General features: G+C 38.6%; 2 protein-coding genes across 2 annotated transcripts; both read right to left on the bottom strand.

Moving 5' to 3' along the window:
- Positions 1-595: 595 nt before the first annotated feature.
- LOC139944368 (uncharacterized) lies at positions 596-10,911 on the bottom strand. The gene is made up of 4 exons (XM_071941371.1): positions 10,667-10,911; positions 5,900-6,079; positions 2,772-2,975; positions 596-2,158 (listed from the first exon to the last, which is right to left on the bottom strand). Exons 1-4 carry the CDS (start codon positions 10,725-10,727, stop codon positions 1,917-1,919), a joined length of 687 nt encoding a protein of 228 aa, XP_071797472.1. The 5' UTR covers positions 10,728-10,911; the 3' UTR covers positions 596-1,916.
- A 4,323-nt stretch (positions 10,912-15,234) lies between these two features.
- Positions 15,235-21,045, bottom strand: LOC139944144 (uncharacterized). The gene is made up of 4 exons (XM_071941112.1): positions 20,991-21,045; positions 20,574-20,771; positions 18,639-18,806; positions 15,235-15,536 (listed from the first exon to the last, which is right to left on the bottom strand). Exons 1-4 carry the CDS (start codon positions 21,043-21,045, stop codon positions 15,235-15,237), a joined length of 723 nt encoding a protein of 240 aa, XP_071797213.1.
- Positions 21,046-22,195: the final 1,150 nt, after the last annotated feature.

Below are 22,195 nucleotides of genomic sequence, written 5' to 3'. Positions count from 1 at the left end.
TGATGTAGACATGTCTCATCTTTCGCGGGCATTATGGTAACGAGCTGAGGTCAGTGGCTTCAACACAGACCCTACAAGGCTGTCGGCCTGACGGCCTCCGCATGCGGATAGTGTACGGGGGCATCGTGTCGTGCGATGTTACGCACAGTGAATACGGGTGGGTTTTACGCACAGTGAATACGGGTGGGTTTTTATACAGCGGCGGTCTTTTTTCGGAGTGAATAATTCGACTGCCTTGAGCAAGGCTATTTGGACAACAAAAAAACATATCTTTGATCTTCCCTAAGAATTCTTTTTTTACTAATAAATCAAACTTTACCGTATTGACCCCTTGCAAGACGTCACAGCAAGCGTCACGCTGTCTGTCCTTAGTCTGTCATTTTGGGAGTCAAATTGCTCAAATCGCGTCTCCTAAAATGCAGACTGTACAGTCAGATACAAGAGAACCTGCCCCCCCCCCCCAAAAAATGGTTATATGGAGGTCATTGTGGTGATGACGTCAGATGAATGGAGTTAATGTGTTGTGGTTTCACAAAGGACAAACCGTTTATAAACATACCTTTTAAAGTGAAATATTGTAAAATTTACTCGCGTGTGCAGCAACGCTACTGGCTTGCCAAATGAGGGAACAACAACACCTTACAAATATCGGCCTACATATACAGAATAATTTAATTACTACAGCAATATCCTAAATGTTGATTCAATGTAATGATGTTTGTAAGTAGTGTTTTAAAATCATAAATCTTTTTAATACACTGATTTGATTAAGCAGAACATCCATATAAACGAAAAGCTTGTCAAAGCCGTGAACTGACTCAATCCCAATCAAGACGAGGCTTCAAAAGCGGGCGCTACGTCAGATGAAGTTTATGCACATAATTTTTATGGGAGGACAGAATCTCCTGCCATAACGGTAATAGCCGTTAGCAGTGCAGCGCCCGCTGTTGATGGTTCTCTGTAAACTCTCCACAGCACAATCTAAAAAATAACTTGCTGTCAAAAGAGACCCATACTCCGGGTTGAAGCGAGCCTGACTCAACTCTGGGCCAAGCTGACCTGGAAACTGGTTAAAAAGTGGAATTTTTGTTCAACTTGATTTCTCTAACAGGTTTACCCAATTCTGGGGTCACTTTGACCCGGATCCCTCGGCCATACTGAACTAGAAATGGGTCGGACCCAACGTGACCCAAAATAGGGTGTTAATCTGACCATGAAAATTTTAAAAAGTAGTGTAATAGTACTAGGCCTATAGTTACTTAAAGAGGCTTGCGCTGACACCGTTTGAGTATTTTTTGTTGAAAAATAATGTTGCCCTAAAGAACTGGTGGTTAATAACAAGAATAATGATTGGTGGTTTCTCGTTAAACTCTCCACAGCACACACTCATTAGTACAGACCCGGATTCCGGCAGCAATTTTAGATTTTCAGAAACCACACTACAAGAGACACCCATACGGTGTTACCGCGAACCTCCTCTCAGTTATAATTCCACCATTATACAATGTTTTAAATCCTACTTAATACAAAGTAACTGTAAAAATAAAATAAAATGCGGATTTGTATCTATCAACATGAAGTAACTATGCACAATAATTGAATCAATTCATTTACAGCAGTGAAGAAACACATAAAATGAGCGAGATATAAAGTAATTAAAAACTGAATCGACCCCAAGACCGTGTCAAGTTCCTGTACCTTAACAAAAGATGGGAAATTTAACACACTTTTATTCTGAGTTCATGTTATTCATAGGGATTTTTGTTAAAAATACGGGCTTTTTGTGCACTTGTATACCATCTCTGACAATTTTGTGCAAATCAAGTTCCCACTAAACAGTTTACAACGAAATGTTTACAACATGAATTGATGATTGAGTGTAGGCCTACATTATGAATCTTTGATTGATTGTTGACTTAGGAGTAACCACATGGAAAGTGGACCTGCCATTCAGCCTCCACATCAGAATCAAAAATGATGTACATGTAGTTGATATTCATGTATGGGATTTCAGCTTCCATAAGTGGTGACTCTTCTCCATCTCTCCCTACCTTAACCTTGTTATTGGTGTACGTAACCCAAAAGCGAGCTGTAATTCCTACATCGATGGTGACGTCGGCATCATGGTTTTCGGAAATGTGAGATTGTTCACCCAATTCTGAAAACATGAATAGAATCGTTTATGGATCTGTTTCAATCGCTTTCAAAATCGCTGCTTTTTGTCGAGCTGCTTTTTTAGCAGAATGCGTGCCTTGTATGAAATACCGATTTTGTCCGTCCGTCCTTCAGTCAGTGCGGCCGTCTAATTTGTAACATGAAGTCTCCTGACGATGACTATAGAGCAAGCTAGTCGAAACGTTCAGACCAATTCAAGAACTGACTCCGCGGTAGTGCAATTAATTACGATCCTATAAGCTAAAGTAGCAAGTCCCGCCAATTTGCTATACACCTTCCGCCCGGGTAGTAGTTAAAAAGCAGGACAGTTCTTTTCAGAACCGAGAAGTCTCCCGAACATCCGATAAATCTATCCCGCCGTAGCACCTTGTAAACCCTTAGAAGGTGCTACATAATTGGGTCTCAGAATTCATAACTTTTAATAACCTTTGTTTGTATAAATTAACATTAAGAATCTTTTTGATTCAACATGCCACAGTGTTCAGATCGCAACGAACAGCAAACTACTGAAAACCGCAAGTTTGTTTCTTTGAGTTCCTTTTCTGTTCTTACCAATACGAAAATTGAAAACTGCCTACAACGACATTGCAACTCACCTATTACACAACCAATATCGTTTGTCTCAATAAAGTCAATAAAGACGTTACTTGTTGACTGGACACTGAACTCGAGTCGCTCTAAGGGTGTGTTGAAAAACCCCTCCTGAGGCCAACGCTTTTTGGGATCTCCGTTCAACGTTGCAAACTCTGATGGCAGCAGACCTTCGCATGGTGACGCGTTATTACGGGCAGACGTTGACTCTGAGAAAACAAAGAGTTTTGAACAGTTTACTGATACTTCTTAATAGTAAGCATAGATAACAAACGGTATTTCTGCGCTTTTATCAGAGGCAAGCCATTCGGATACCGCACATTGCATGAAAACACGCAATTCAAAGGCATTATGAAGAACCTAGTTTTAAAGGCACTGAACACTTTGGTAATTGTCAAAAACCAGTCTTCTCACGGGGTGTATCTCAATATATGCAAAACTTTGTTTATACAAGTCGCCATAAACACAAGGCATGGAGGCAACTTCCAGATGTGGGCTACAATTAATATTTTTTCGAAAGGCCGTTGCCACCTACTCCTAGGGCTGAAACAGGGTTACCCCTTTTACAGTCCATACGGATGTAGGTTTGGGTATCATCAGTCCGAATTGGTCGTTGAAATTGAATGGAGAGAATAATGGAAAAAAAAAACGCCCTTGTCACACGAAGTTGTGTGCTTTTAGATGTTTGAATTCGAGACCTTAAAGGATTTGAGTACTTTTTCAAAATGTCCATAAATTTACAATAAACTTACAGGGTTTGAAGATAATGATAGTGGAAAGCTTTCCTTCAAATATTACTTAATGAGGTGCTGTAGTTTTTTAGAAATGAGTAAAAAATTGTCATGAAAATACGTTTGTAAATGATTAAAATAGTTTTTGTCTCATGAGACGAAACTTATTTTCATGACATTGTTTTACTCATTTCCCAAAAACTACAGCACCTCAGCACGTAATATTTTCAGGGAAGCTATCTACTACCATTATCTTCAAACTGTGTAAGTTTAGTGTAAATCTGTGGACATTGTGTTTGTTGTCCTACAAAAGTTACATAGACCCTTTAAGTTGAAGGATCGAGTTCAATTCACAATGTTTTATACTATCAATAGCTCTCCATTACTCTTTTATACCAAGTAGGTTTTTATGCCACACTTATTTTCAGTATGACCAATAGTGTCCACATTGCCTTTAAGGTTCGCATAGTCTATAGTTGTAGTTTTTATTCAAAATATTCTTTCAATTATTGAAAAAATGTACGCAAATGTTTGGAAACGCATTTTGTTTTTCAAAAAAATCAAATCAGGATTTCTTTTATACACTGAGATTTTCCGGTCAAAATTGACCAGGATATTGTTTCCTTGCGTGCCTTGAACATTTTTAAGTCAGGCTTACCGGGAAACTGGTTAAATCTTGACATTTTAACTTTAGATTTTGTGTCAGTTTGACAATTTTCTGGGTCAGACTGAAAAATGTATAACTGACCTATATTACTTTAGACCTAGCCCTGACGGCCTTTAAGTGTAATACACTTTCGTACTGTGTATAGAACAGAGGAAGAGTCCTATATAGGTCTACTTTAGACCCCAAGGAACAAAGAATCCTGGTCAGTTCTGACCCATACAGAGTTTTAAAGTTTTTGACTCGAATCATGCAATTTGTGAGTGACTATACTGATAACTTAACTTATAACTTGCGGCTTTGACCAGACTTTGTGACATGACATGGACTTGCACAAAATTACTAGCTGCCAACTCTGTGGATTATGTTTTAGAATGTCCACTATTTGCACTAAGTTTCGTTTTAGTGCAAACAAGATTAAATTTTCATTCATTTGTTTATTCTAGTATTTAAAGGAACACGTTGCCTTGGATCGGACGAGTTGGTCTATAAAAAGCGTTTGTAACCTTTTTTTATAAAATGCATATGGTTGGAAAGATGTTTTAAAAGTAGAATACAATGATCCACACAAGTTTGCCTCGAAATTGCGTGGTTTTCCTTTTACTGTGCGAACTAATACGGTCGGCCATTTATGGGAGTCAAAAATTTGACTCCCATAAATGGCCGACCGTGTTAGTCGACGAGGTAAAAGGAAAACCGTGCAATTTCGAGGCATGTTTGTGTGGATCATTGTATTCTACTTTTACAACATCTTTCTACCCATATGCATTTTATAAAAAACGGTTACAAACGCTTTTCAAAGACCAACTCGACCGATCCAAGGCAACGTGTTCCTTTAAATGGCATTCAAGACTTTTATTTTCAGCTTTCCCATTAATTCCTACCAAATATTTGCACACTGATCGATTGAACTGTTAACCAGCCTTTTACATCTGGCTCTTGATTGATCTTTTTGACCTAATATATTATTTGAAAGGTCTAACTTGAACAGTGAACTTCAAACTGCTGAAATGGAATAACTCCTTCTGATTGTTGAATGCTAATTCTGGAGCTTGATAAAATAATTTATTGAATGCTAATGCGATGTCGGATTTTTTCAAACGAATTTGTAATGCAACGCTAGCCTTGAATCTTAGATTGAATGATTTTTTTTTTTTCGAAACTGGCAAAAAAAATCTTTATTGAAATAACCACAGGTTACTTCAGCCCTAATCTTGATCAAACCAAGTCTACTTCACTTCCTTTGTTTAATTCGTAATTGCTGAAAACTACTCTTGGACACCTATTTGTTGATTTATTGTTATCATTATTAAATAACAACACAAGTTTTAAAGAGGCAACTTTAAATGTTGATGTAAAATCCCAATGGTCCCAACGTCGATACCTATATTATGGCCTAAAACAACAGTAGCCAGTCTCTCACCATTATAGCAAAGTCGCAGCCAGCAAACTTACCAACAACCCACAAATAAATAAATATACAAAAAAAAGTGTTTTAAAGTCTCGTTTGCTAAGTTTTGAGTGACAAAACAAAATAGAGACTTTTCCTCTTTCCTCATGAGATAAATTTTCACTGTCTTTTTTTTTTTTTTTTTTGAAGTATCTTTGTACAAAAAAACAAGGATCTAAAACAGCGCAATTTTCGATGCACGGTGTCCCTTCCCCCAAGACGACCACATCATGCATACCGTGATTGCTCCTTTATTCTCGGCGTAATCTGTCGAATGTATTTGGGTACCTTGGGTTTGTGTTGTGACGTTAGGAACACTCTTCTGTACATAGGGATTGACCCGTCGTTGCATGTTTAAACCTCCAGCCATGCGCAGATTAGTGCACCCGTCTGGGTCTTCGTTTATAACCCAGTGGAGCTGCCCGTCGCTGCCACGCTCCTGTCCTGCGTTGCACTCCCTGCCATTAGCTTGACGGGGGAAAAAAATAAGTTAGAAACGGTAACAATATTAGCACGTGAGTTAGTTTGTGGTTTGCATGTGACTTTTTGGACGATATAGGTGGCAGCAGGCAGCAGACTAAACAGTATAAATCCATAGACATAGGCCCTTTTTCAAACCACGGCTTCGGCTGTAGATTCGGCTTGAGGCTCCGTTCTCTCGTCTGAAGCCTTGAGTGCGTATACGCAAAGCACGCGCAATAATTGTCAAATCAACCGGCGGGTCCAAGCTAGCCTGAGCCGCATCCAAAGCCGAAGCCGTCATTTCGAAAAGGGCCAAAGAGAACCTGGGTTCTTTATGTCTGTGGGTTAATCCCATGTTCTCTGTAATGTGCGAGAAATACGGGAACAATGTAGCTTTTCGCAAATAAACATTGCGCAAGCGCTAACTGTTTAAAGCCATTATACACTTTCGGAACAGAAAAAAAGTTCACAGATTTACAAATAACTTACAGGGTTTACAGAAGGTAATGGTGAAAGACTTCTCTTAAAATATTATTCCATGAAATGCCTTACTTTTTGAGGAAAACAATTATCAATTCTCGCTAACGAGAATTCAGGATTGATGTTAAACACATGTCATGACACGGCGAAACGCGCGGAAACAAGGGTGGGGTTTTCCCGTTGTTTTCTCCCGACTCCGATGACCGATTGAGCCTAAATTTTCACAGGTTTGTTATTTGATATAGAAGTTGTGGTACACAAAGTGTGGGCCTTGGACAACACTGTTTACCGAAAGTATCCAATTGCTTTAATGAGGTCTAGCTTGGGATCAAATTTGAGCGCTAGCTAGACCAGCATGTACCAAAATCAATGCCTATGGCGCACGTACAGCGTATTTGCGATATAAAGGTCTATGAACAATGTACCTGGTAAGTCTGCCGCCACCTAGTGTTAATGGTATTGGTGTTTGTAACTTGAATAAACCCTTTGTCATTCCGAATAGATCACGGTGCAAGTGCATGATATTACTTGTGCGGTGTAATTTTCACGGTCACTAGAGGCTGGAAATTTAATAGACTCAGCCTTGAAATATAATACTTAGTATCCGTTTTCCTAACACAAGTTAAACCAAGCTACAATAGGACAATTATTGTTAGCTCCTCGACTGATGTGGAGGTCAAATTATAAAGTAATATGTAAAAGTTCAGCTTATAAAACAGTTTGCAATGGGAATGAATGATTTATTATGCACATAACACAATACCTACCAGATATATAAAAATTATTATATTAGATTAAAAAAAATATATATATATAAATATAAATAGCGCCCACCATTATCCATCATAAATTGTAAATTAATTATTAGACTAACGATACAACTTACGAGGCCTAAAAATGAAATACGGAAACCACAAGTAAATGACAAATTTTGTCAACATGAAACCACGAGGAACAGAACAAAATATGGGCTGCCTCTAGGAGGAAGAGAAAAGTGAAATAAAACACTACTACCACTAAAATGTGTGTCACTCCGTGTTGAGTGGCATGACTGATTAAAGGCACTTTAAGTTTGTTTTAATGTTTTCTCAAAAAGTAAAGCGTTTCATGGAATACTATTTCAAGAGAAGTCTTTCACCATTACCTTCTGTAAACCCTGTAAGTTATTTGTAAATCTGTGACAAAGACCAGTATTCTCACTTAGTGCATGTATTCAAACATAATATGCTTAAATTTACAAACATGCGACAATTTTGGCTCAATTTGTCATAAAATTTGCTTCAGTATAGTAAAAGAAAAAACACTCTTTTTGTCACTACTTTGTATTCTTTCAGGTGCATGCATGATGAAAGGCTTGGTTGAGAAATTACCTTTTTCTCAAAAACTATGTTACTTCAGGGAGCCGTTTCTCGCAGTGTCTAATAACAGCTCCTCATTGCTCGTTACCAAGTCAGTTTTTATGCTAATTGTTATTTTGAGTAGTGTCCAGTGCCTTTAAAGGCGGGCTAGAAATAGCACTGTCGATGCCATGGCAACCAGAATAACAATAGAAGCTGTCTTTTAGTCCTTGATTATAAAGCGTATAGGCCCTAATTGATTGTTTGGTGAAAATATTGAAATGCTAAATGGTTTACAAATGGTTTACATTGGTGATGTATCAGACAAGCTTACTGTCACAAGCTTTTGGCTGGCTGTCGCACTAGGCCAAGTTTTTGTTTTTGTTTATTTTGAGGGGGGGTAGCGGTTCTCGTATCCAACGGCATCAAATACACTGTATGAATATCTAAGTGCTTACTCTGCACACATTCAGAATGACTATTATAATGACAACGACATAATACTTATTTTGTTATAAACTTCTCGATATCACAATTAGCAGATTAAAAAGCGTCTGACATTCACAATAAAAAGCTCTTTGACCAATACCAAATGACATGAATACGGAACAATTAAAATTATTATAATCATGACGACATTGTAAAAGTTCATTTGTTACGCACTTAAAAAGACAGCACATTAGACGCTTTAAAAAGCGTCTAAAATTCACCAGTAAAAACTCTTTAGAAAAATACCCAATTACCATAACACGGACAAATTAAAGGCACTGAACACATTTTCAAAAACCAGTTTTCTTACTTGGTCTTTCCCAACATACGCATAAAATAAAATAAAAATGTGAAAATTTGGGCTCAATTGGTTATCGACATTGCAGGAAAAGGAATGAAAGAAAAAACAACCCTTATTGCTTAAAGTAATTATCTTTAAAATATCCTTGTTTGTGCTAAAAATAAGTGTGGCGGTTTGATGACAAAGTTAACGGACAAACAGTAGGCGAAAAGTGTGCCCAATTAAAACATGTCACTCCATTATGCGCACACAAGTGGGGCAATTAGAAACTACGGCAACCTTGGTGACAGAATAACAAAATTAAGTGCATTGTTTGTCACATAACAGCAAAAAACAGCACTCGAGAGAATATTTATACGAAGCCAAATATATTTAATCAACTAGAGTAGTTGGGTTTTACAGCTTGTCACCAACTAGAACAAATTTGTTCTGATCTTCAGGTTTTTTTTCTGGTTGTATGATGTCAGGTACAAACAAATAAAAATACAAGTTGAACAATATAAAAAATAATTTGCATAGATCTTCTCCGCCAATTTATAGTAAAATCCATTAATTTTTAACACCAATTCAATTCTGTTTCAAAATGTAAATGATCCGTTATAAGAGTCAAAATGAGTAATTAAAATTCATCAGTTGAACATTCACTGGTCAGATAAGACCATTCAATATAATATTGAGACCGCGTGATTCATACAATTTCGTAAAAACCCGCAGCAAGAGCTTGTCAAGCGTATAATTTTTACCAAGGGGAAATAATGTAGTAGAAATTCAAATCAAGAATGTTAAAAGTGTAGTCTTGAAAGCCTACTTTAATTAAACTGAAACGATTGTGAATGAGAAAAAAACGAAATCATGTGTACACGAAAACGAAATTGAATGCACAAAAAGCTGATAAGAACGGTATGCCCTATAGTTTGAGTGGATTGGGAGAAAATGCGTGAATTTGAATGCTATCAAATTAAAGGCAGTGAACACTTTTGGTAATTACTCAAAACAATTATTAGCATCAAACATTTCTTGATTACAATGAACGGGGAGAGGTTAATAGTATAAAACGTTGTGAGAAACGGCTCCCTCAGAAGTGACGTAGTTTTTGAGAAAGAAGTAATTTTCAACGAATTTGATTTCGAGACCTCAGATTTAGAATTTGAGGTCTCGAAATCAACCATCTAAAAGCACACAAATTTGTGTGACAAGGGTTTTTTTTTTGTCATTGTTATCTCGCAACTTTGATGATAAATTGAGCTCAAATTGTCACATGTTTGTTACTTTATGCTTATGTTGACATACACCAAAAGAGAAGACTGGTCTTTGACAATTACCAATAGTGCAGTGTCTTTTTAATTCTGTTTTTCTAAAATGTACCGAAAACCCTAAGTAAAATATATTTCTATAAGTCTGTACCAAAAGTGGCTGACATTTCTACATGATAAGTGGAGATACACCGACAATTAAATAAAAAAATACAATTAAAGTTATAGAAGTGTAAATGCAAACAATATAACAGATAGAGAGGAAATAACTTGGATGCGGATTCACAGACAATATGTTACTTCCCCCAAAACATTCCTTGGGGGTTCAGGGATTGACATGGATACCAATTCCTCTTTTGAAGGAACCAGGGACCGGAGTCCTGTGTCTCCCCGGCCGGGTTACCTGCCGGGCTCCTCGTCCTATTTTCCCCACGGCCAAACAGCCTGCATCTCCGGCGCTCAGACTCTCTAGCGGACACCGATCTCTCAACAAACACAAATGTTTTTTTTGTAAAATTTGGCCGGGGAAATATATAATAGTATTAATTTGTTTAAATAGTAAAGAAAATGGTAAAGAAAATGACTGTAGTATGAAATCGCCTACTCATATCCCATGATCAGTCACCGGGGAAAATAATTGATTCATCTACATTATCAAAACGTGCATTGGTTTCTCTTCGAAACTTAGTATTACTCTATTGCTATAATCTTTTAATAAAGATAAAATGCTTACCTTGCTTGGCAGTATATGCAGCAGCAAGACAAATTACAAACGACACTTGAATCCTTCCCATTTTTATAATCTTCTGGTTGAAATGTGTCGAAAACGTGAACGAAACAAAAGTTACCGACTTGCAGTCAACAATGCTTTACTTCTGTTTGATACCCACGTCAGACCATTGTCCTTTCTCTATGATCAGACTAATGGGTATAACCACAGAGCCACGTTAAAACGTCAATGCAAGCAACAAGCTTGCGGCGCACTTGAACAACAACAGAGTAGGGAGGTTTGGCTGTACGTTACGCAAACAGTTCTGTGTTGTTTCTAGGTGACGTCACCACTTTGGGCGTATTCCATGCTCACGTATGATACGTGAAAAATGTCAACTTCTCGTATGCTAAAACGTGAGATTTTAAAAACAACATTTTCTGACGTTCACGTTCACGTTTGCTCGTGTAACGTGCAACTTAACCTCCCTATAGTTCTCGAATAATAGTTCCGTTAAATTGCGTGATATCATTTACTTGAAGTGTTATGGAGCAATGTAAAAGAGTGTTCATCATTTGGATTCATCAATTGCTTTTGCTTTATTTGGGCGAAGACTAGTAAAATCAGTGCAATACAAAACCATGACAACTCAATAATTACCTTTTTAATGTCAACTATTTCATCTCTGTACAGCCTATTGTTTTGTATGGTTTTTAAGTAATGTAAACCAAATTGATTATTTAACTGTAGTCACCTTTACAGTTGTTTTATTTTTAGCTCACTGCAAAGACATTCACCATCCTTTGAGTTAAACCATTGGATCAATTTTAAGTCTAATTTGTGTTTGTCACACTGTAACAACTCTCGGGTCAGAATTGACCCGGATTTGAATTTCTGGGTAAGTATAACCCGGAAAATGGTTTTAAAAGCAGATTTCAACTCGCGTCAATTTGACCCGTTTCTGTGTCATTGTAGCACAGACCCCTAGTTATATTGACTCAGATTGTGTCAGACCCCACGGAACCCGAATCCAGGTGAGTTCTGACTCGCGACCGAGAGTGCAGTTTAATTCATTACTGGACAAATTACTTATTGTTTATCTTGTATTTTTCTGAAGTTTTTAGTTTTTAGAGATGGTAACAAACCAAAATTCAGTAACTTTATTGTTTTTGTAACAGCTTTAACATTCTCGTAACAGCTCAGCATTCTTGTAACAGCTCAACATTATTGTAACGTATAATATTCCTGTAACAGCTAAATGATTCTGTTCACTCAGCTAAACATTTTTGTGACAGCAAAACATTCTTGTAACAGCTTAACTTTCCTGTGACAGCTACAAAAACTAATTAACAGCTAAACTTTCTTGTAACAGGTAACAATTATTGTGACAGCTAAGCATTGTTGTAACAGTTAAACTTTATTGTGACAGCTAAACATGTTTGTAACAGCTAAACATTTTTGTAACAGCTAAACATTCTTGTGACACCTAAACATTCTTGTGACAGCTAAACATTTTTGTAACAGCTTAACATTCTTGTGACAGCTAAACATTCTTGTGACAGCTAAACATTTTTGTAACAGCTAAACATTCTTGTGACAGCTAAACGTTTTTGTTACAGCTAAACTTTCTTGTAACAGCTCAACATTCCTGTGACAACTATTATTTTGTGCAACAGCTAAAAGATGGTGACACATCAACTTCCTTGTAACGGCTTAACATTATTGTACAACTATACATTCTTGTACAGCCAAACATTATTGTAGCCGCTCAATATTCTTGTGACAGCTTACCATTCGTGTAACAGCTAAATGATTCATGTAACAAGTAACAAATATGGTGACGCGTCAACATTCTTGTAACCGCTAAACAATTTTGTAAAACTAAACATTATTGTAACACCACATTGTTCTTGTGCCTTTTTAAAGGAACACGTTGCCTTGGATCGGTCGAGTTGGTCTTTGAAAAGCGTTTGTTATAAAATGTATGTAGGTAGAAAGATGCTGTAAAAGTAGAATACAATGATCCACACAAACATGCCTCGAAATTGTACGGTTTTCCTTTTACCTCGTCGACTAACACAGTCGGCCATTTATGGGAGTCAAATTTTTGACTCCCATAAATGGCCGACCGTGTTAGTTCGCACAGTAAAAGGTGAACCACGCAATTTCGAGGCAAACTTGTGTGGATCATTGTGTTCTACTTTTAAAACATCTTTCCAACCATATGATTTTTATAACAAAACGCTTTTTTATAGACCAACTCGTCCGATCCAAGGCAACGTGTTCCTTTAACATTCTTGTTCAACTAAAAGTTATAATTGTGACAGCTGAATATTCTCGTGACAGCTAAACATTCTCCTGTACCAGCTAAACATTCTTGTGACAGCTAAACATTCTTGTGACAGCTAACCTTCCTTGTAACAGCTAAACATTTTTGCGGCACCTTATCATTCCTGTGACAGCAAAACATTCTTGTAACAGCTAAACACTATTGTAACAGCTAAACATTATTGTAACAGCTAAACAGTCTTGTATTATACAGCTCAACGTTCTTGGATCAGCTCAACATTGCGATTTACAAGTGTGATAGCAAACCAGCACACTGTTAAAAACACGAAGTGTACGTTGAGAAATTTATGCTTGAGAAAATTATGAATTATGTTTTAAGGCGGTGGACACTAATGGTTAATTATTACTCAAAATAATTGTTGGCATAAAAACTTACTCGGTAATACGCAATGTAGAAAGCTGTTGGAAAAAATAGTGTTAGAAACGGTTCCCTCTGAAGTAACGTAGTTTTAGAGAAATAAGTAATTTTCCATGAATTTGATTTCGAGGTCCAGAAATCAACCATCTGAAAGCACACAACTGTGTGTGACAAAGGTGTTTTTTCTTCCATTATTATCTCACAATTTCGACGACAAATTGAGTTCAAGTTTTCACAGGTTTGTTATTTTGTGCATAAATATTTTGAGATACACCAGATGAAAATACTGGTCTTCGACAGTTACTAATAGTGTCCAGTACCTTTTACTAAGCCCTCAACTAAATTAAAACCGGATAATTTACAATAACAATACAATAAAACAAATTAACAAGAATAATAAATATTAAATGCATTTGTACGGGCCACTTATTCAGCAAAAAAATTCAGACGAACAATACAAAGCGTGCTGAGAAACATTATTATGTTTACCTTGAAATCATTAAAATGGTTAACCGCAGTTCAAGTCGCATTCATTAATTTAATTAATGTCTGATGTTTAATCTATAGTTATGCTGACCGGTAACTAATATAATAATTGCATAAAACGCATTTTAAAGCTCGAAGCAACCGATTCGAAAGCAGCGTGTTCCTTTAAGTACGTCACCATATTCTAGAAATTGAGTCTTAATTCTGAACGTTACCACAATACATAAGTTTAACATAATTTGCTTCCGGGAGTGGATTCCGTTCCAAAAACTCGATATACATGTTTACCAACAATTATTGTCTTATCAGTATAAATTGTATGCCTACACGTATAGTTTGGGTTTACTAAAAGTGCGAAAATTCATTGTTTTAATCAGATTTATTTGAGTCAATATTACTTTTAGGTCTCATAAGAGTGTTTAAGATATTTTACTCAGCAGTTAAACATTCTTTGAATTGTTTGGCGTTCTGAGCCTTGTATTCTCCAAGCGGCACCTTCAGATACCGCGCATCATAGTGAGAAATCACTAAGAGACTACTGAGATAGTGAAGTTAGTTGACCTTATTGCATTTAATTGGTCGGTGCTTAACAACAAGTTTTCGGATGTCGTAACGCTGAAAAGAAAGGCCGACCCTTGGCAGAAATTCCGTTGAAAAACTGTGTTGGAAAAGTCCTCAGAACTACCAAAGCATTTCACCACAAATGGGATGACGTTCAGAGATTTCGCAAGCTTCCACACGACACCAACATGCAATGAGAGTACAACATGTAGTTGGTTACCGCTGAACTATCGAGTTGTTGTTACTAATCACTACTACCAGTACAATTTTATTGAAACACAAATCATGGCAAGTAAAAACAAATTGTATAGACAGAAACTACCCTAAAAAACTTTAAAACCCCGCTAAACCAAACAAGAGCAGACACTAATCAGACGAACTAAACTAAAACCAAAACAATAATACACGAAACACAACTAAATCCAAAACAATAATACACGAAACACAACTAAATTAAAATGAAAAGTTACAATAATAGTGGTAACAAATAACCATAACAACAAATAGTCATAATAAATACAAAATGATCGAAATAAACGAACAATACATAAGTAATAATAATAATAATAGTATCTAAGTCTTATATAGCGCAGGTATCTATCAATTAGGAGAAAAATAGGCGGCCATATTGCACGTTTACCATGGATTTGCATTGTGACGTCATTTATATTCATGCGGTAAGCAGCACTTACACAGGTTAGCGAGTAAATGTTGCTTGAGCGCATGTACCCCTACCCGTTAGCATTCTTTGCTTACACAGCTTGCTCAGAAATTGGGCGCTTGCACAATGAGCAGCGAATTAAGCAGAGCGATCAAATTGGGCCCTGCTCTTTTGCATTTATTTGCAAACGTATGGTGTGTTAAATACCCAATAAGAGGGAAAGTTTCTCCAACCCGATATTCCAACATATACCTCTGCAATAACACGCCCATGATACGCACCAGCATCCAACTGAGAGAAAGCCGTCTGCTGCCCTCCTTTGCCGACCTTCACCACGCCCTCTATGTACTCGATCCAGAAGGGACGGAATTCATTCTCATTGACGATACCGGGCTCATTATGTTCACCGAACCACCCAGGGCAAATATCTGAATGACAGGGTCTAATGACCGACTTGTTGCCACTCCAGCCACCAATGTCTTGAAAGAATACAGAGATACTATAAAGGGAATTGTGTTTACAATGAGATGTGAAATACAAGGACTGGATGGGAGATGACACAATCATTTCAAAGTCGGTTATAGGAAGATACACTATATATATAAAAAAAACACTAATGCCCACTTCCAGAGACTTACTTAAGACTTTTACAGTAGAGACTTTTACTTAAACAACAACAACAACGTGTCTGTTTTTTTAATGTGCTTTGAAATGCATTATTTTTGTAATACTTTCTTTACTTGGCTCATTTTCGAAACCATAGCTTCGGCTTTGGGCTCCGTCCTCTCGTCTGAACCCCTGACCGCAAAACAACCGCGGGGCCAAGCTAGCCTGAGCCGCCCCAAATCCAAGGCCGTGGTTTCGAAAAGGGCCTTGGAGTAAATTTTGTTTTTGAAAATGTTAAGCTCGATATGATTGCGACCAACTTGGTCTCGGAAGTTCCGATATCCGAAAGACAATAGCGACTTTTCGATTTTCGGGACGGTAGCACACAAGACGGTAAACAATTCTATGCGTGTTTTTTTTTCCCCCAGGGAATATGACGCTACAATAACAACGTGTGCATGGAGGAAAACTCCATGGCCTTACCGTCCAGAAATCGAAAGACGGAGGACGCTACATAATAACGCATGGAGTTCGCATGGAGATCTCTAGACACGCTTGGTTGGTTGCGCCCATGTGAGAAAGAAGGTACATGTACAACACGTCCGTTAATGCTTAGTGGCCTCATCTTTCCTGGGGAAAAAATACGCTATAAGGGATTACTGATTGTATATAGAGATCGGTTTAGGGGAGCAGGAAAGTCGATCGACGCCGACGCATGCGCCAAACTGAAGTAGTCTCCGTCGTGTGGAGATTTGGAACGCTATTTTGGTGAAATAACGTCCGGTCTGTACGCCAACGGAGTGATGTCGTTTGTACACGTTGTATGGTGGGGGAGCCTTGTGATAGACTTGATTCAAGCCCCGTTCCCGTGCGAGAGATCCTAAAAATCATATCCGACTTCAAAATGTAGATTTTGTGGTCCCGAGAATTGCCAGGCACAGGGGGCTAGGTTGGGGGATGCCAACCACGCAAAATTTGTCTGATGTTTAGGCGATGGGACTGGAAATAAAAGCACCTTTACGGGACTGGGACTCGAATCAATTCTATATCACCATGCGGTCCACAACATACAGCACGGGAGCATACAGACTACTGTGTTATGTTCTCTCCCGTCCTGTGTGCTCCGTCCTGAAAATCGAAAGCTCGCTTTTATTAGACCACCAATGGGAGAATTTTTGAACAATATTGGTGGCAGCAGACTAAAGCCCAATTCATCCTCCCTGCGAATGCGAATGCGATGCGAATTTCACGTGAATGCCCTCGCTGCGACATTCGCGAAAAAGTTGAGGTAGCTGGGCATAGCACATTACCGAGGCTAATTAATTTTACCTGGTTGAGCCCGGTTCATACTTCTTGCGAATGCGAATGTGATACGAATGTTGACGTCACAAATTCGCAACGAATAATTTGCAGGGGGTGAGCTCATTCTCCGAAGTCTCCCACAACTCACATGAATTCATCCTCGCAATAAATTGTTGGTTGCGTTCATATTTGAGTAAAAGTCTCATTGTGTTTTAGTGTAGTACCAAATTTTAGGCGAAAGGTTGGATGAGTTACAGTTATAGGATGGTAAAGATTTGGTTTGCGGTAACACCATGTGTGTATCTACTTGCCAGGTAGAGTTGTTCTTAGGGAACTGTCTTGCTTTATTCTACTGCCGCGGAGTAGATAATCGGAGGTTCGGGAGACTTCTCAGTTCTGAAAAGAACTGTCCTGGGGTCGATTTCACAAAGAGTTAGGACCAGTCCTAACTTAGGACTAGTCCTAGGAGATATACAAATTGCATGGATAGTCCTAAGTTAGGACGAATAACTGGTCCTAACTCGAGATAAGACTAGTCCTAACTCTTTGTGAAATCGACCCCTGCTTTTATAACTATTACCAGGGCGGATGGTATAGAAATTAGACTGGACTACTACTTTAGCTTATAGGATCGTAATAACTGTACTGCCGCGGAGTCAGTTCTGAATTGGTCTCAACGTTTCGACTAGCTTGCTCTAGTCATCGTCAGGAGATGGCAAGTAGATACACACATGGTGTTACCGCAAACCAAATATATATTGATACCCCACCATGCAATGCCTCAAATCCTATATGGTAAAGATTGTTAATATAATTACAGAGTCGAACTAAATACAGAAATTACTTAAAGTCACCTGGAAGTGGTATTGTGTCAAAATAAAGCTTTTGTCACTAAAATATGTGTTTTGATGAGTGGAATATGAATAAACAAGTAACTAAGGTTTACATAAATTAGTTTCCATGTTATTTACAAATTGGGGAAAAAAGCCCGACCCGAGAGGGCGCTGTTCGTGACGTCAATCGAGGCGCGATGAATCGCATGCAGTGCCAACACAGCATAGTGACGCTTGGCGCAAGCTAAAAACATGCCCTCAAAGTTTAAACAACACCTGATTTTTTCACGTTAGGCAAATGCTCCTTTAGGTTCGTTACGTCTTTCAGGTACCTTCTTCGACTTCCCCACTAGCTGGAAAAATTATTGGGATGGCGTCATGTTTTAGCAAAGAACTTTTCTCTTCATGTCAAAATGTGTAGTGTATTCCGGATTCTCGAAGCACGACGGCGCGCGCTGGAAAAGACGTCGGACCGGACAACTTGGCAAACTGACACCATCTTTAGTTGTTTTGCTGCATCCAGCAGCAATACACCTGGTTGACATTGCCGGAAAAATGCAAGAAAAAAACTTTTTCAAACGTACAAACTCACGTCCAGGACTTGAATGTACTTGCACGTACGTGTGTTCGATGTTCGATCGAGGCAAAGTCTTCCTCGAATGACGTCACAAAAGGGGTAGGCGGAGTCACCCCCACACAACTTTATTTAATTTGTTAAACATATAAATCGTCAAAAACAATTACTCAAAAAATTATTTTATTGTTCAGGAACATATACTCTAATGTTTGAAGGAAAAAAAATCTATTTCCAGGTGCCTTTAATTTTGTGTTCCTACTTACTTATTTCAGCAAACATGGAGTCGGTTGCGTTTCTCTCTGCGAGGGCTATCAGTGCCTCCGCGTAAGTTTTTGCTTCGAAGTCCAGCTTGAAGGGCATGCTCAAGGGACCCATGATGTACCTGAAGGTATGAGGGTTTGATGGTGCAGTGAAGTATTCACAAACATGCCCTGCAAGAAAAACCCATAGAGAGTCATCATAATTAAGAGAATAAAAGGGTAGCGACTAGTTCTTTCACGGTCGTTTAAAAACCGGCAGGGTCGAATTGCCGTGTGATAAAGGCCCGAGCTGCAAGGTTTTAAACAGCCGTGAAAGAACTTCTAGCTACCATTTTATTCCCATTCGTAAATACCTTTTTAGTTAAAAGGCGTAATAAAGTAAGCAACTCTGTAAACTTATTCGTTTCCGAGTGCTTGAGCTCTGTATGTTTCTACCTCCATGGTATGTACAGTACATGTTACATAATTTATACATGTACCACGTCCGTACGACGTCCGTATTCGTGTGTTGCATGCCTATTTCCGACAGTTTCCGGTTCCGTCGTGCGCATGCGCGTATGGTGCATATTCGCTAGTCTGGTCCCCTGACCAAAGATTTCATGACGTCTCTTGTTAAAAATCTTAGGTCAGATATCACCCACGGTTAAACATAGAGCATGACGCAACTTGTCAGGGTCGGGGGTCATCTCCAGGGCCCAATTTCATAGAGCTGCTTATAAGCACAAAATTTTGCTTAAGCGAAAAAATTCTTGCGTAGTAAAATCAAATTACCGGCCAAGACTCCACTTGCTATACCAGTCACAAGCAATGTATATGGCATGAAATTTTGGCCAGTAACGTGTGTAAAATAAGCGAGCTATTTTCGTGCTTAATCAATTTTTTTGCTTAAGCAGCTCTATGAAATTGGCCCCAGGGAAACCATGTCTGCACTAGTTGCGATAACGTACCCTCCTCCCGACGGCCGCCAGGCCGGAGGGTTACGAGATTATTTTGATCGGTAATTAATGACAATCTGGTTCAACACGTATAACTTCGACAGCTAGTCACCAGATTTGCCCCATTTTTACCAGTTTCAAATATCATGAAACTTAATCCTTAATCAATGTCTAATGAACACTCAAGTCAAAACACCTTTGAAAAAAATACTCTTTGAAGAAAAAGGACAAAAACTTACCAGATCCCGGAGCGATTTCCCAGGTTTATAAGTTTTGAACTTGTCGCACACCGCTTTGCAAACGCTTTATTTAGGCACAACGCCTGCATTGTCAATAACTGGCATAAAAACTCCTGGATATACGGCCGACAGGACTGACCGTACCGAACATCAACGCTACTGTCCGAATGTTGACGACTACACGTTCGGAACATTTCGGATAACTTCGAAAAAGGAGGAATTCCTCCTTTTTGGTCACGTGATTTTGGGTGATACCGGACCCTAAATTCGACAGAGCCTAGTCGGAGATTTTTTGGGTCTGGGAACCAGACTACATATTCGCTGGTTCTCCTTTCACATACAGCGCGGCCGACATCCAGCGCCTCATCGCCCGTAACAAGAAACGTCATGCATCAAGACTAGCGCGGAGTATCCGCTCATAACCGGTTATAAACACTGGTCGTTATCAAAGGTTTAAACACCCCCACGTGACGCGCTCTCCACCAATAAGAATAGCGAAACTGTCTGAGGTATTAATGAATATTACTTTATTTTCCCAAACCCAAAATTAGAGATGAGGTTAGTTCCCCTTAGCGTGGATGGTTCGTTCAACGTTCTTAGTGAAGTGATCGTGTGTTGGTTACTTTTTCCCCAACAAGTAGTAGACATTGTAACCATCCGTCAACTTTATTGTAGTTTTCTCGGCAATCTTGCCAATAAATTTACGTTGACCAAACGATTGACGATCTACTGCCTTATTCGAAATGAGCATTACTTTCGCCTACCTTTATTTGGTTCCCCCCTTGGGATTTGCGTTGTGACCTCAGGACCACTCTTCTTTACGTGGGGATTGACTCGTCGTTGCATGTTTAAACCTCCTGCCATGCGCAGATCAGTGCACCCGTCTGGGTCTTCGTTTATAACCCAGTGGAGCTGGCCGTCATTGCCGAGCTCCTGTCCTGCGTTGCACTCCCTGCCATAAACTTTATACAAAGATATTAATTTGGTTTATTCTAAGATATTAATTTTGTTCAAACACTGTCAGCAAATCAAGTCAACGTTAATAAGCGGGTACTCTATGCTAGCAGATAAATTTCGCGAATTGCATATTGTGGGTAAAACTTCATTCATAAATTCCCATGTTGTAAGATTAAATTTCCTTATTCCGAATCCAAACTGATTCTTGTATGTAAATTACATACCTTTTGTACAAACAACTAAGACATAAATCTGAGAATTTGACAAGTCAGTGGACATTATTGGTTATTACTCTAAATATTTATTGTAACGAGTAATGGAAAGCTGCTGTTGATAGTATAAAACATTGTGAGAAACGGCTCCCTCTCAAGTAACGTAGTTTTCGACAAAGAAGTAATTTTCCACGAATTTGATTTCGAGACCTAGACTTTGAGGTCTGGAAATCAACCATCTAAAAGCACACAACTTCGTGTGAAGGGGTGTTTTTCTTTCATTATTATCTCGCAACTTCGACGACCAATTGAGCTCGAATTTTCACAGGTTTGTTATTTTATGCATATGTTGAGATACACCAAGTGAGAAGACTGGTCTTTGACAATTACCAATAGTGTCCAGTGTCTTTAAACTTTAATGCTCCTTTAACCAGAGGACAATACTCGGCGGGGTGGCCTGAAAACTGCATTCACTCTTGGCGAGGTTTTGTTTTCCTTAAAGTCACCTGGAAATGCTATTTTGTCAAAATAAAGCATTTGTCAATAAAATATGTGTTTTGATGAGTGGAATATGAATAAAGAATTAACTAAGGTTTTGAAAAATTAGTTTCCATGTTATTTACAAATTTGAAAATAAGCCCGACCCGAGAGGGCGCTGTTCGTGACGTCAATCGTGTCGCGATGAATCGCATGCAGTGCCAACACAAGAGAGTGACGCTTGGCGCAAGCTGAAAACATGCCCTCAAAGTTGAAACAACACCTGATTTTGTCACGTTAGGCAAATGCTCCTGTAGGTTCGTTGCGTCTTTCAGGTACCTTCTTCGACTTCCCCACTAGCTGGAAAATTGTTGGGATGGCGTCATGTTTTAGAAAAGAACTTTTCTCTTCATGTCAAAATGTGTAGTGTATTCCGGATTATCGAAGCACTACGGCTCGAAGAGTTTGCTGCGCAGCACTGGAAAAGACTTGCAAACAGATCCCTATTTAGTTGTTTTGGTGCATCCAGCAGCAGTACACCTGGTCGACATTGCCGGAAAAATGCAAGAAACAAACTTTTTTTCAAAAACGTTCAAACTCACGACTAGGACTTGAATGTACTTGCACATACGTGTGTTCAATGTTCGATCGAGGCAAAGTCTGCCTCGATTGACGTCACAAAAGGGGTAGGCGGAGTCACCCCACACAACTTTATTTATTTTTGTTAAACATATAAATCG

Source organism: Asterias amurensis, chromosome 11 (genome assembly GCF_032118995.1).
Source record: "Asterias amurensis chromosome 11, ASM3211899v1".
Lineage (NCBI taxonomy): Eukaryota > Metazoa > Echinodermata > Asteroidea > Forcipulatida > Asteriidae > Asterias > Asterias amurensis.
This window is presented reverse-complemented; position numbering and strand designations above follow the sequence as displayed.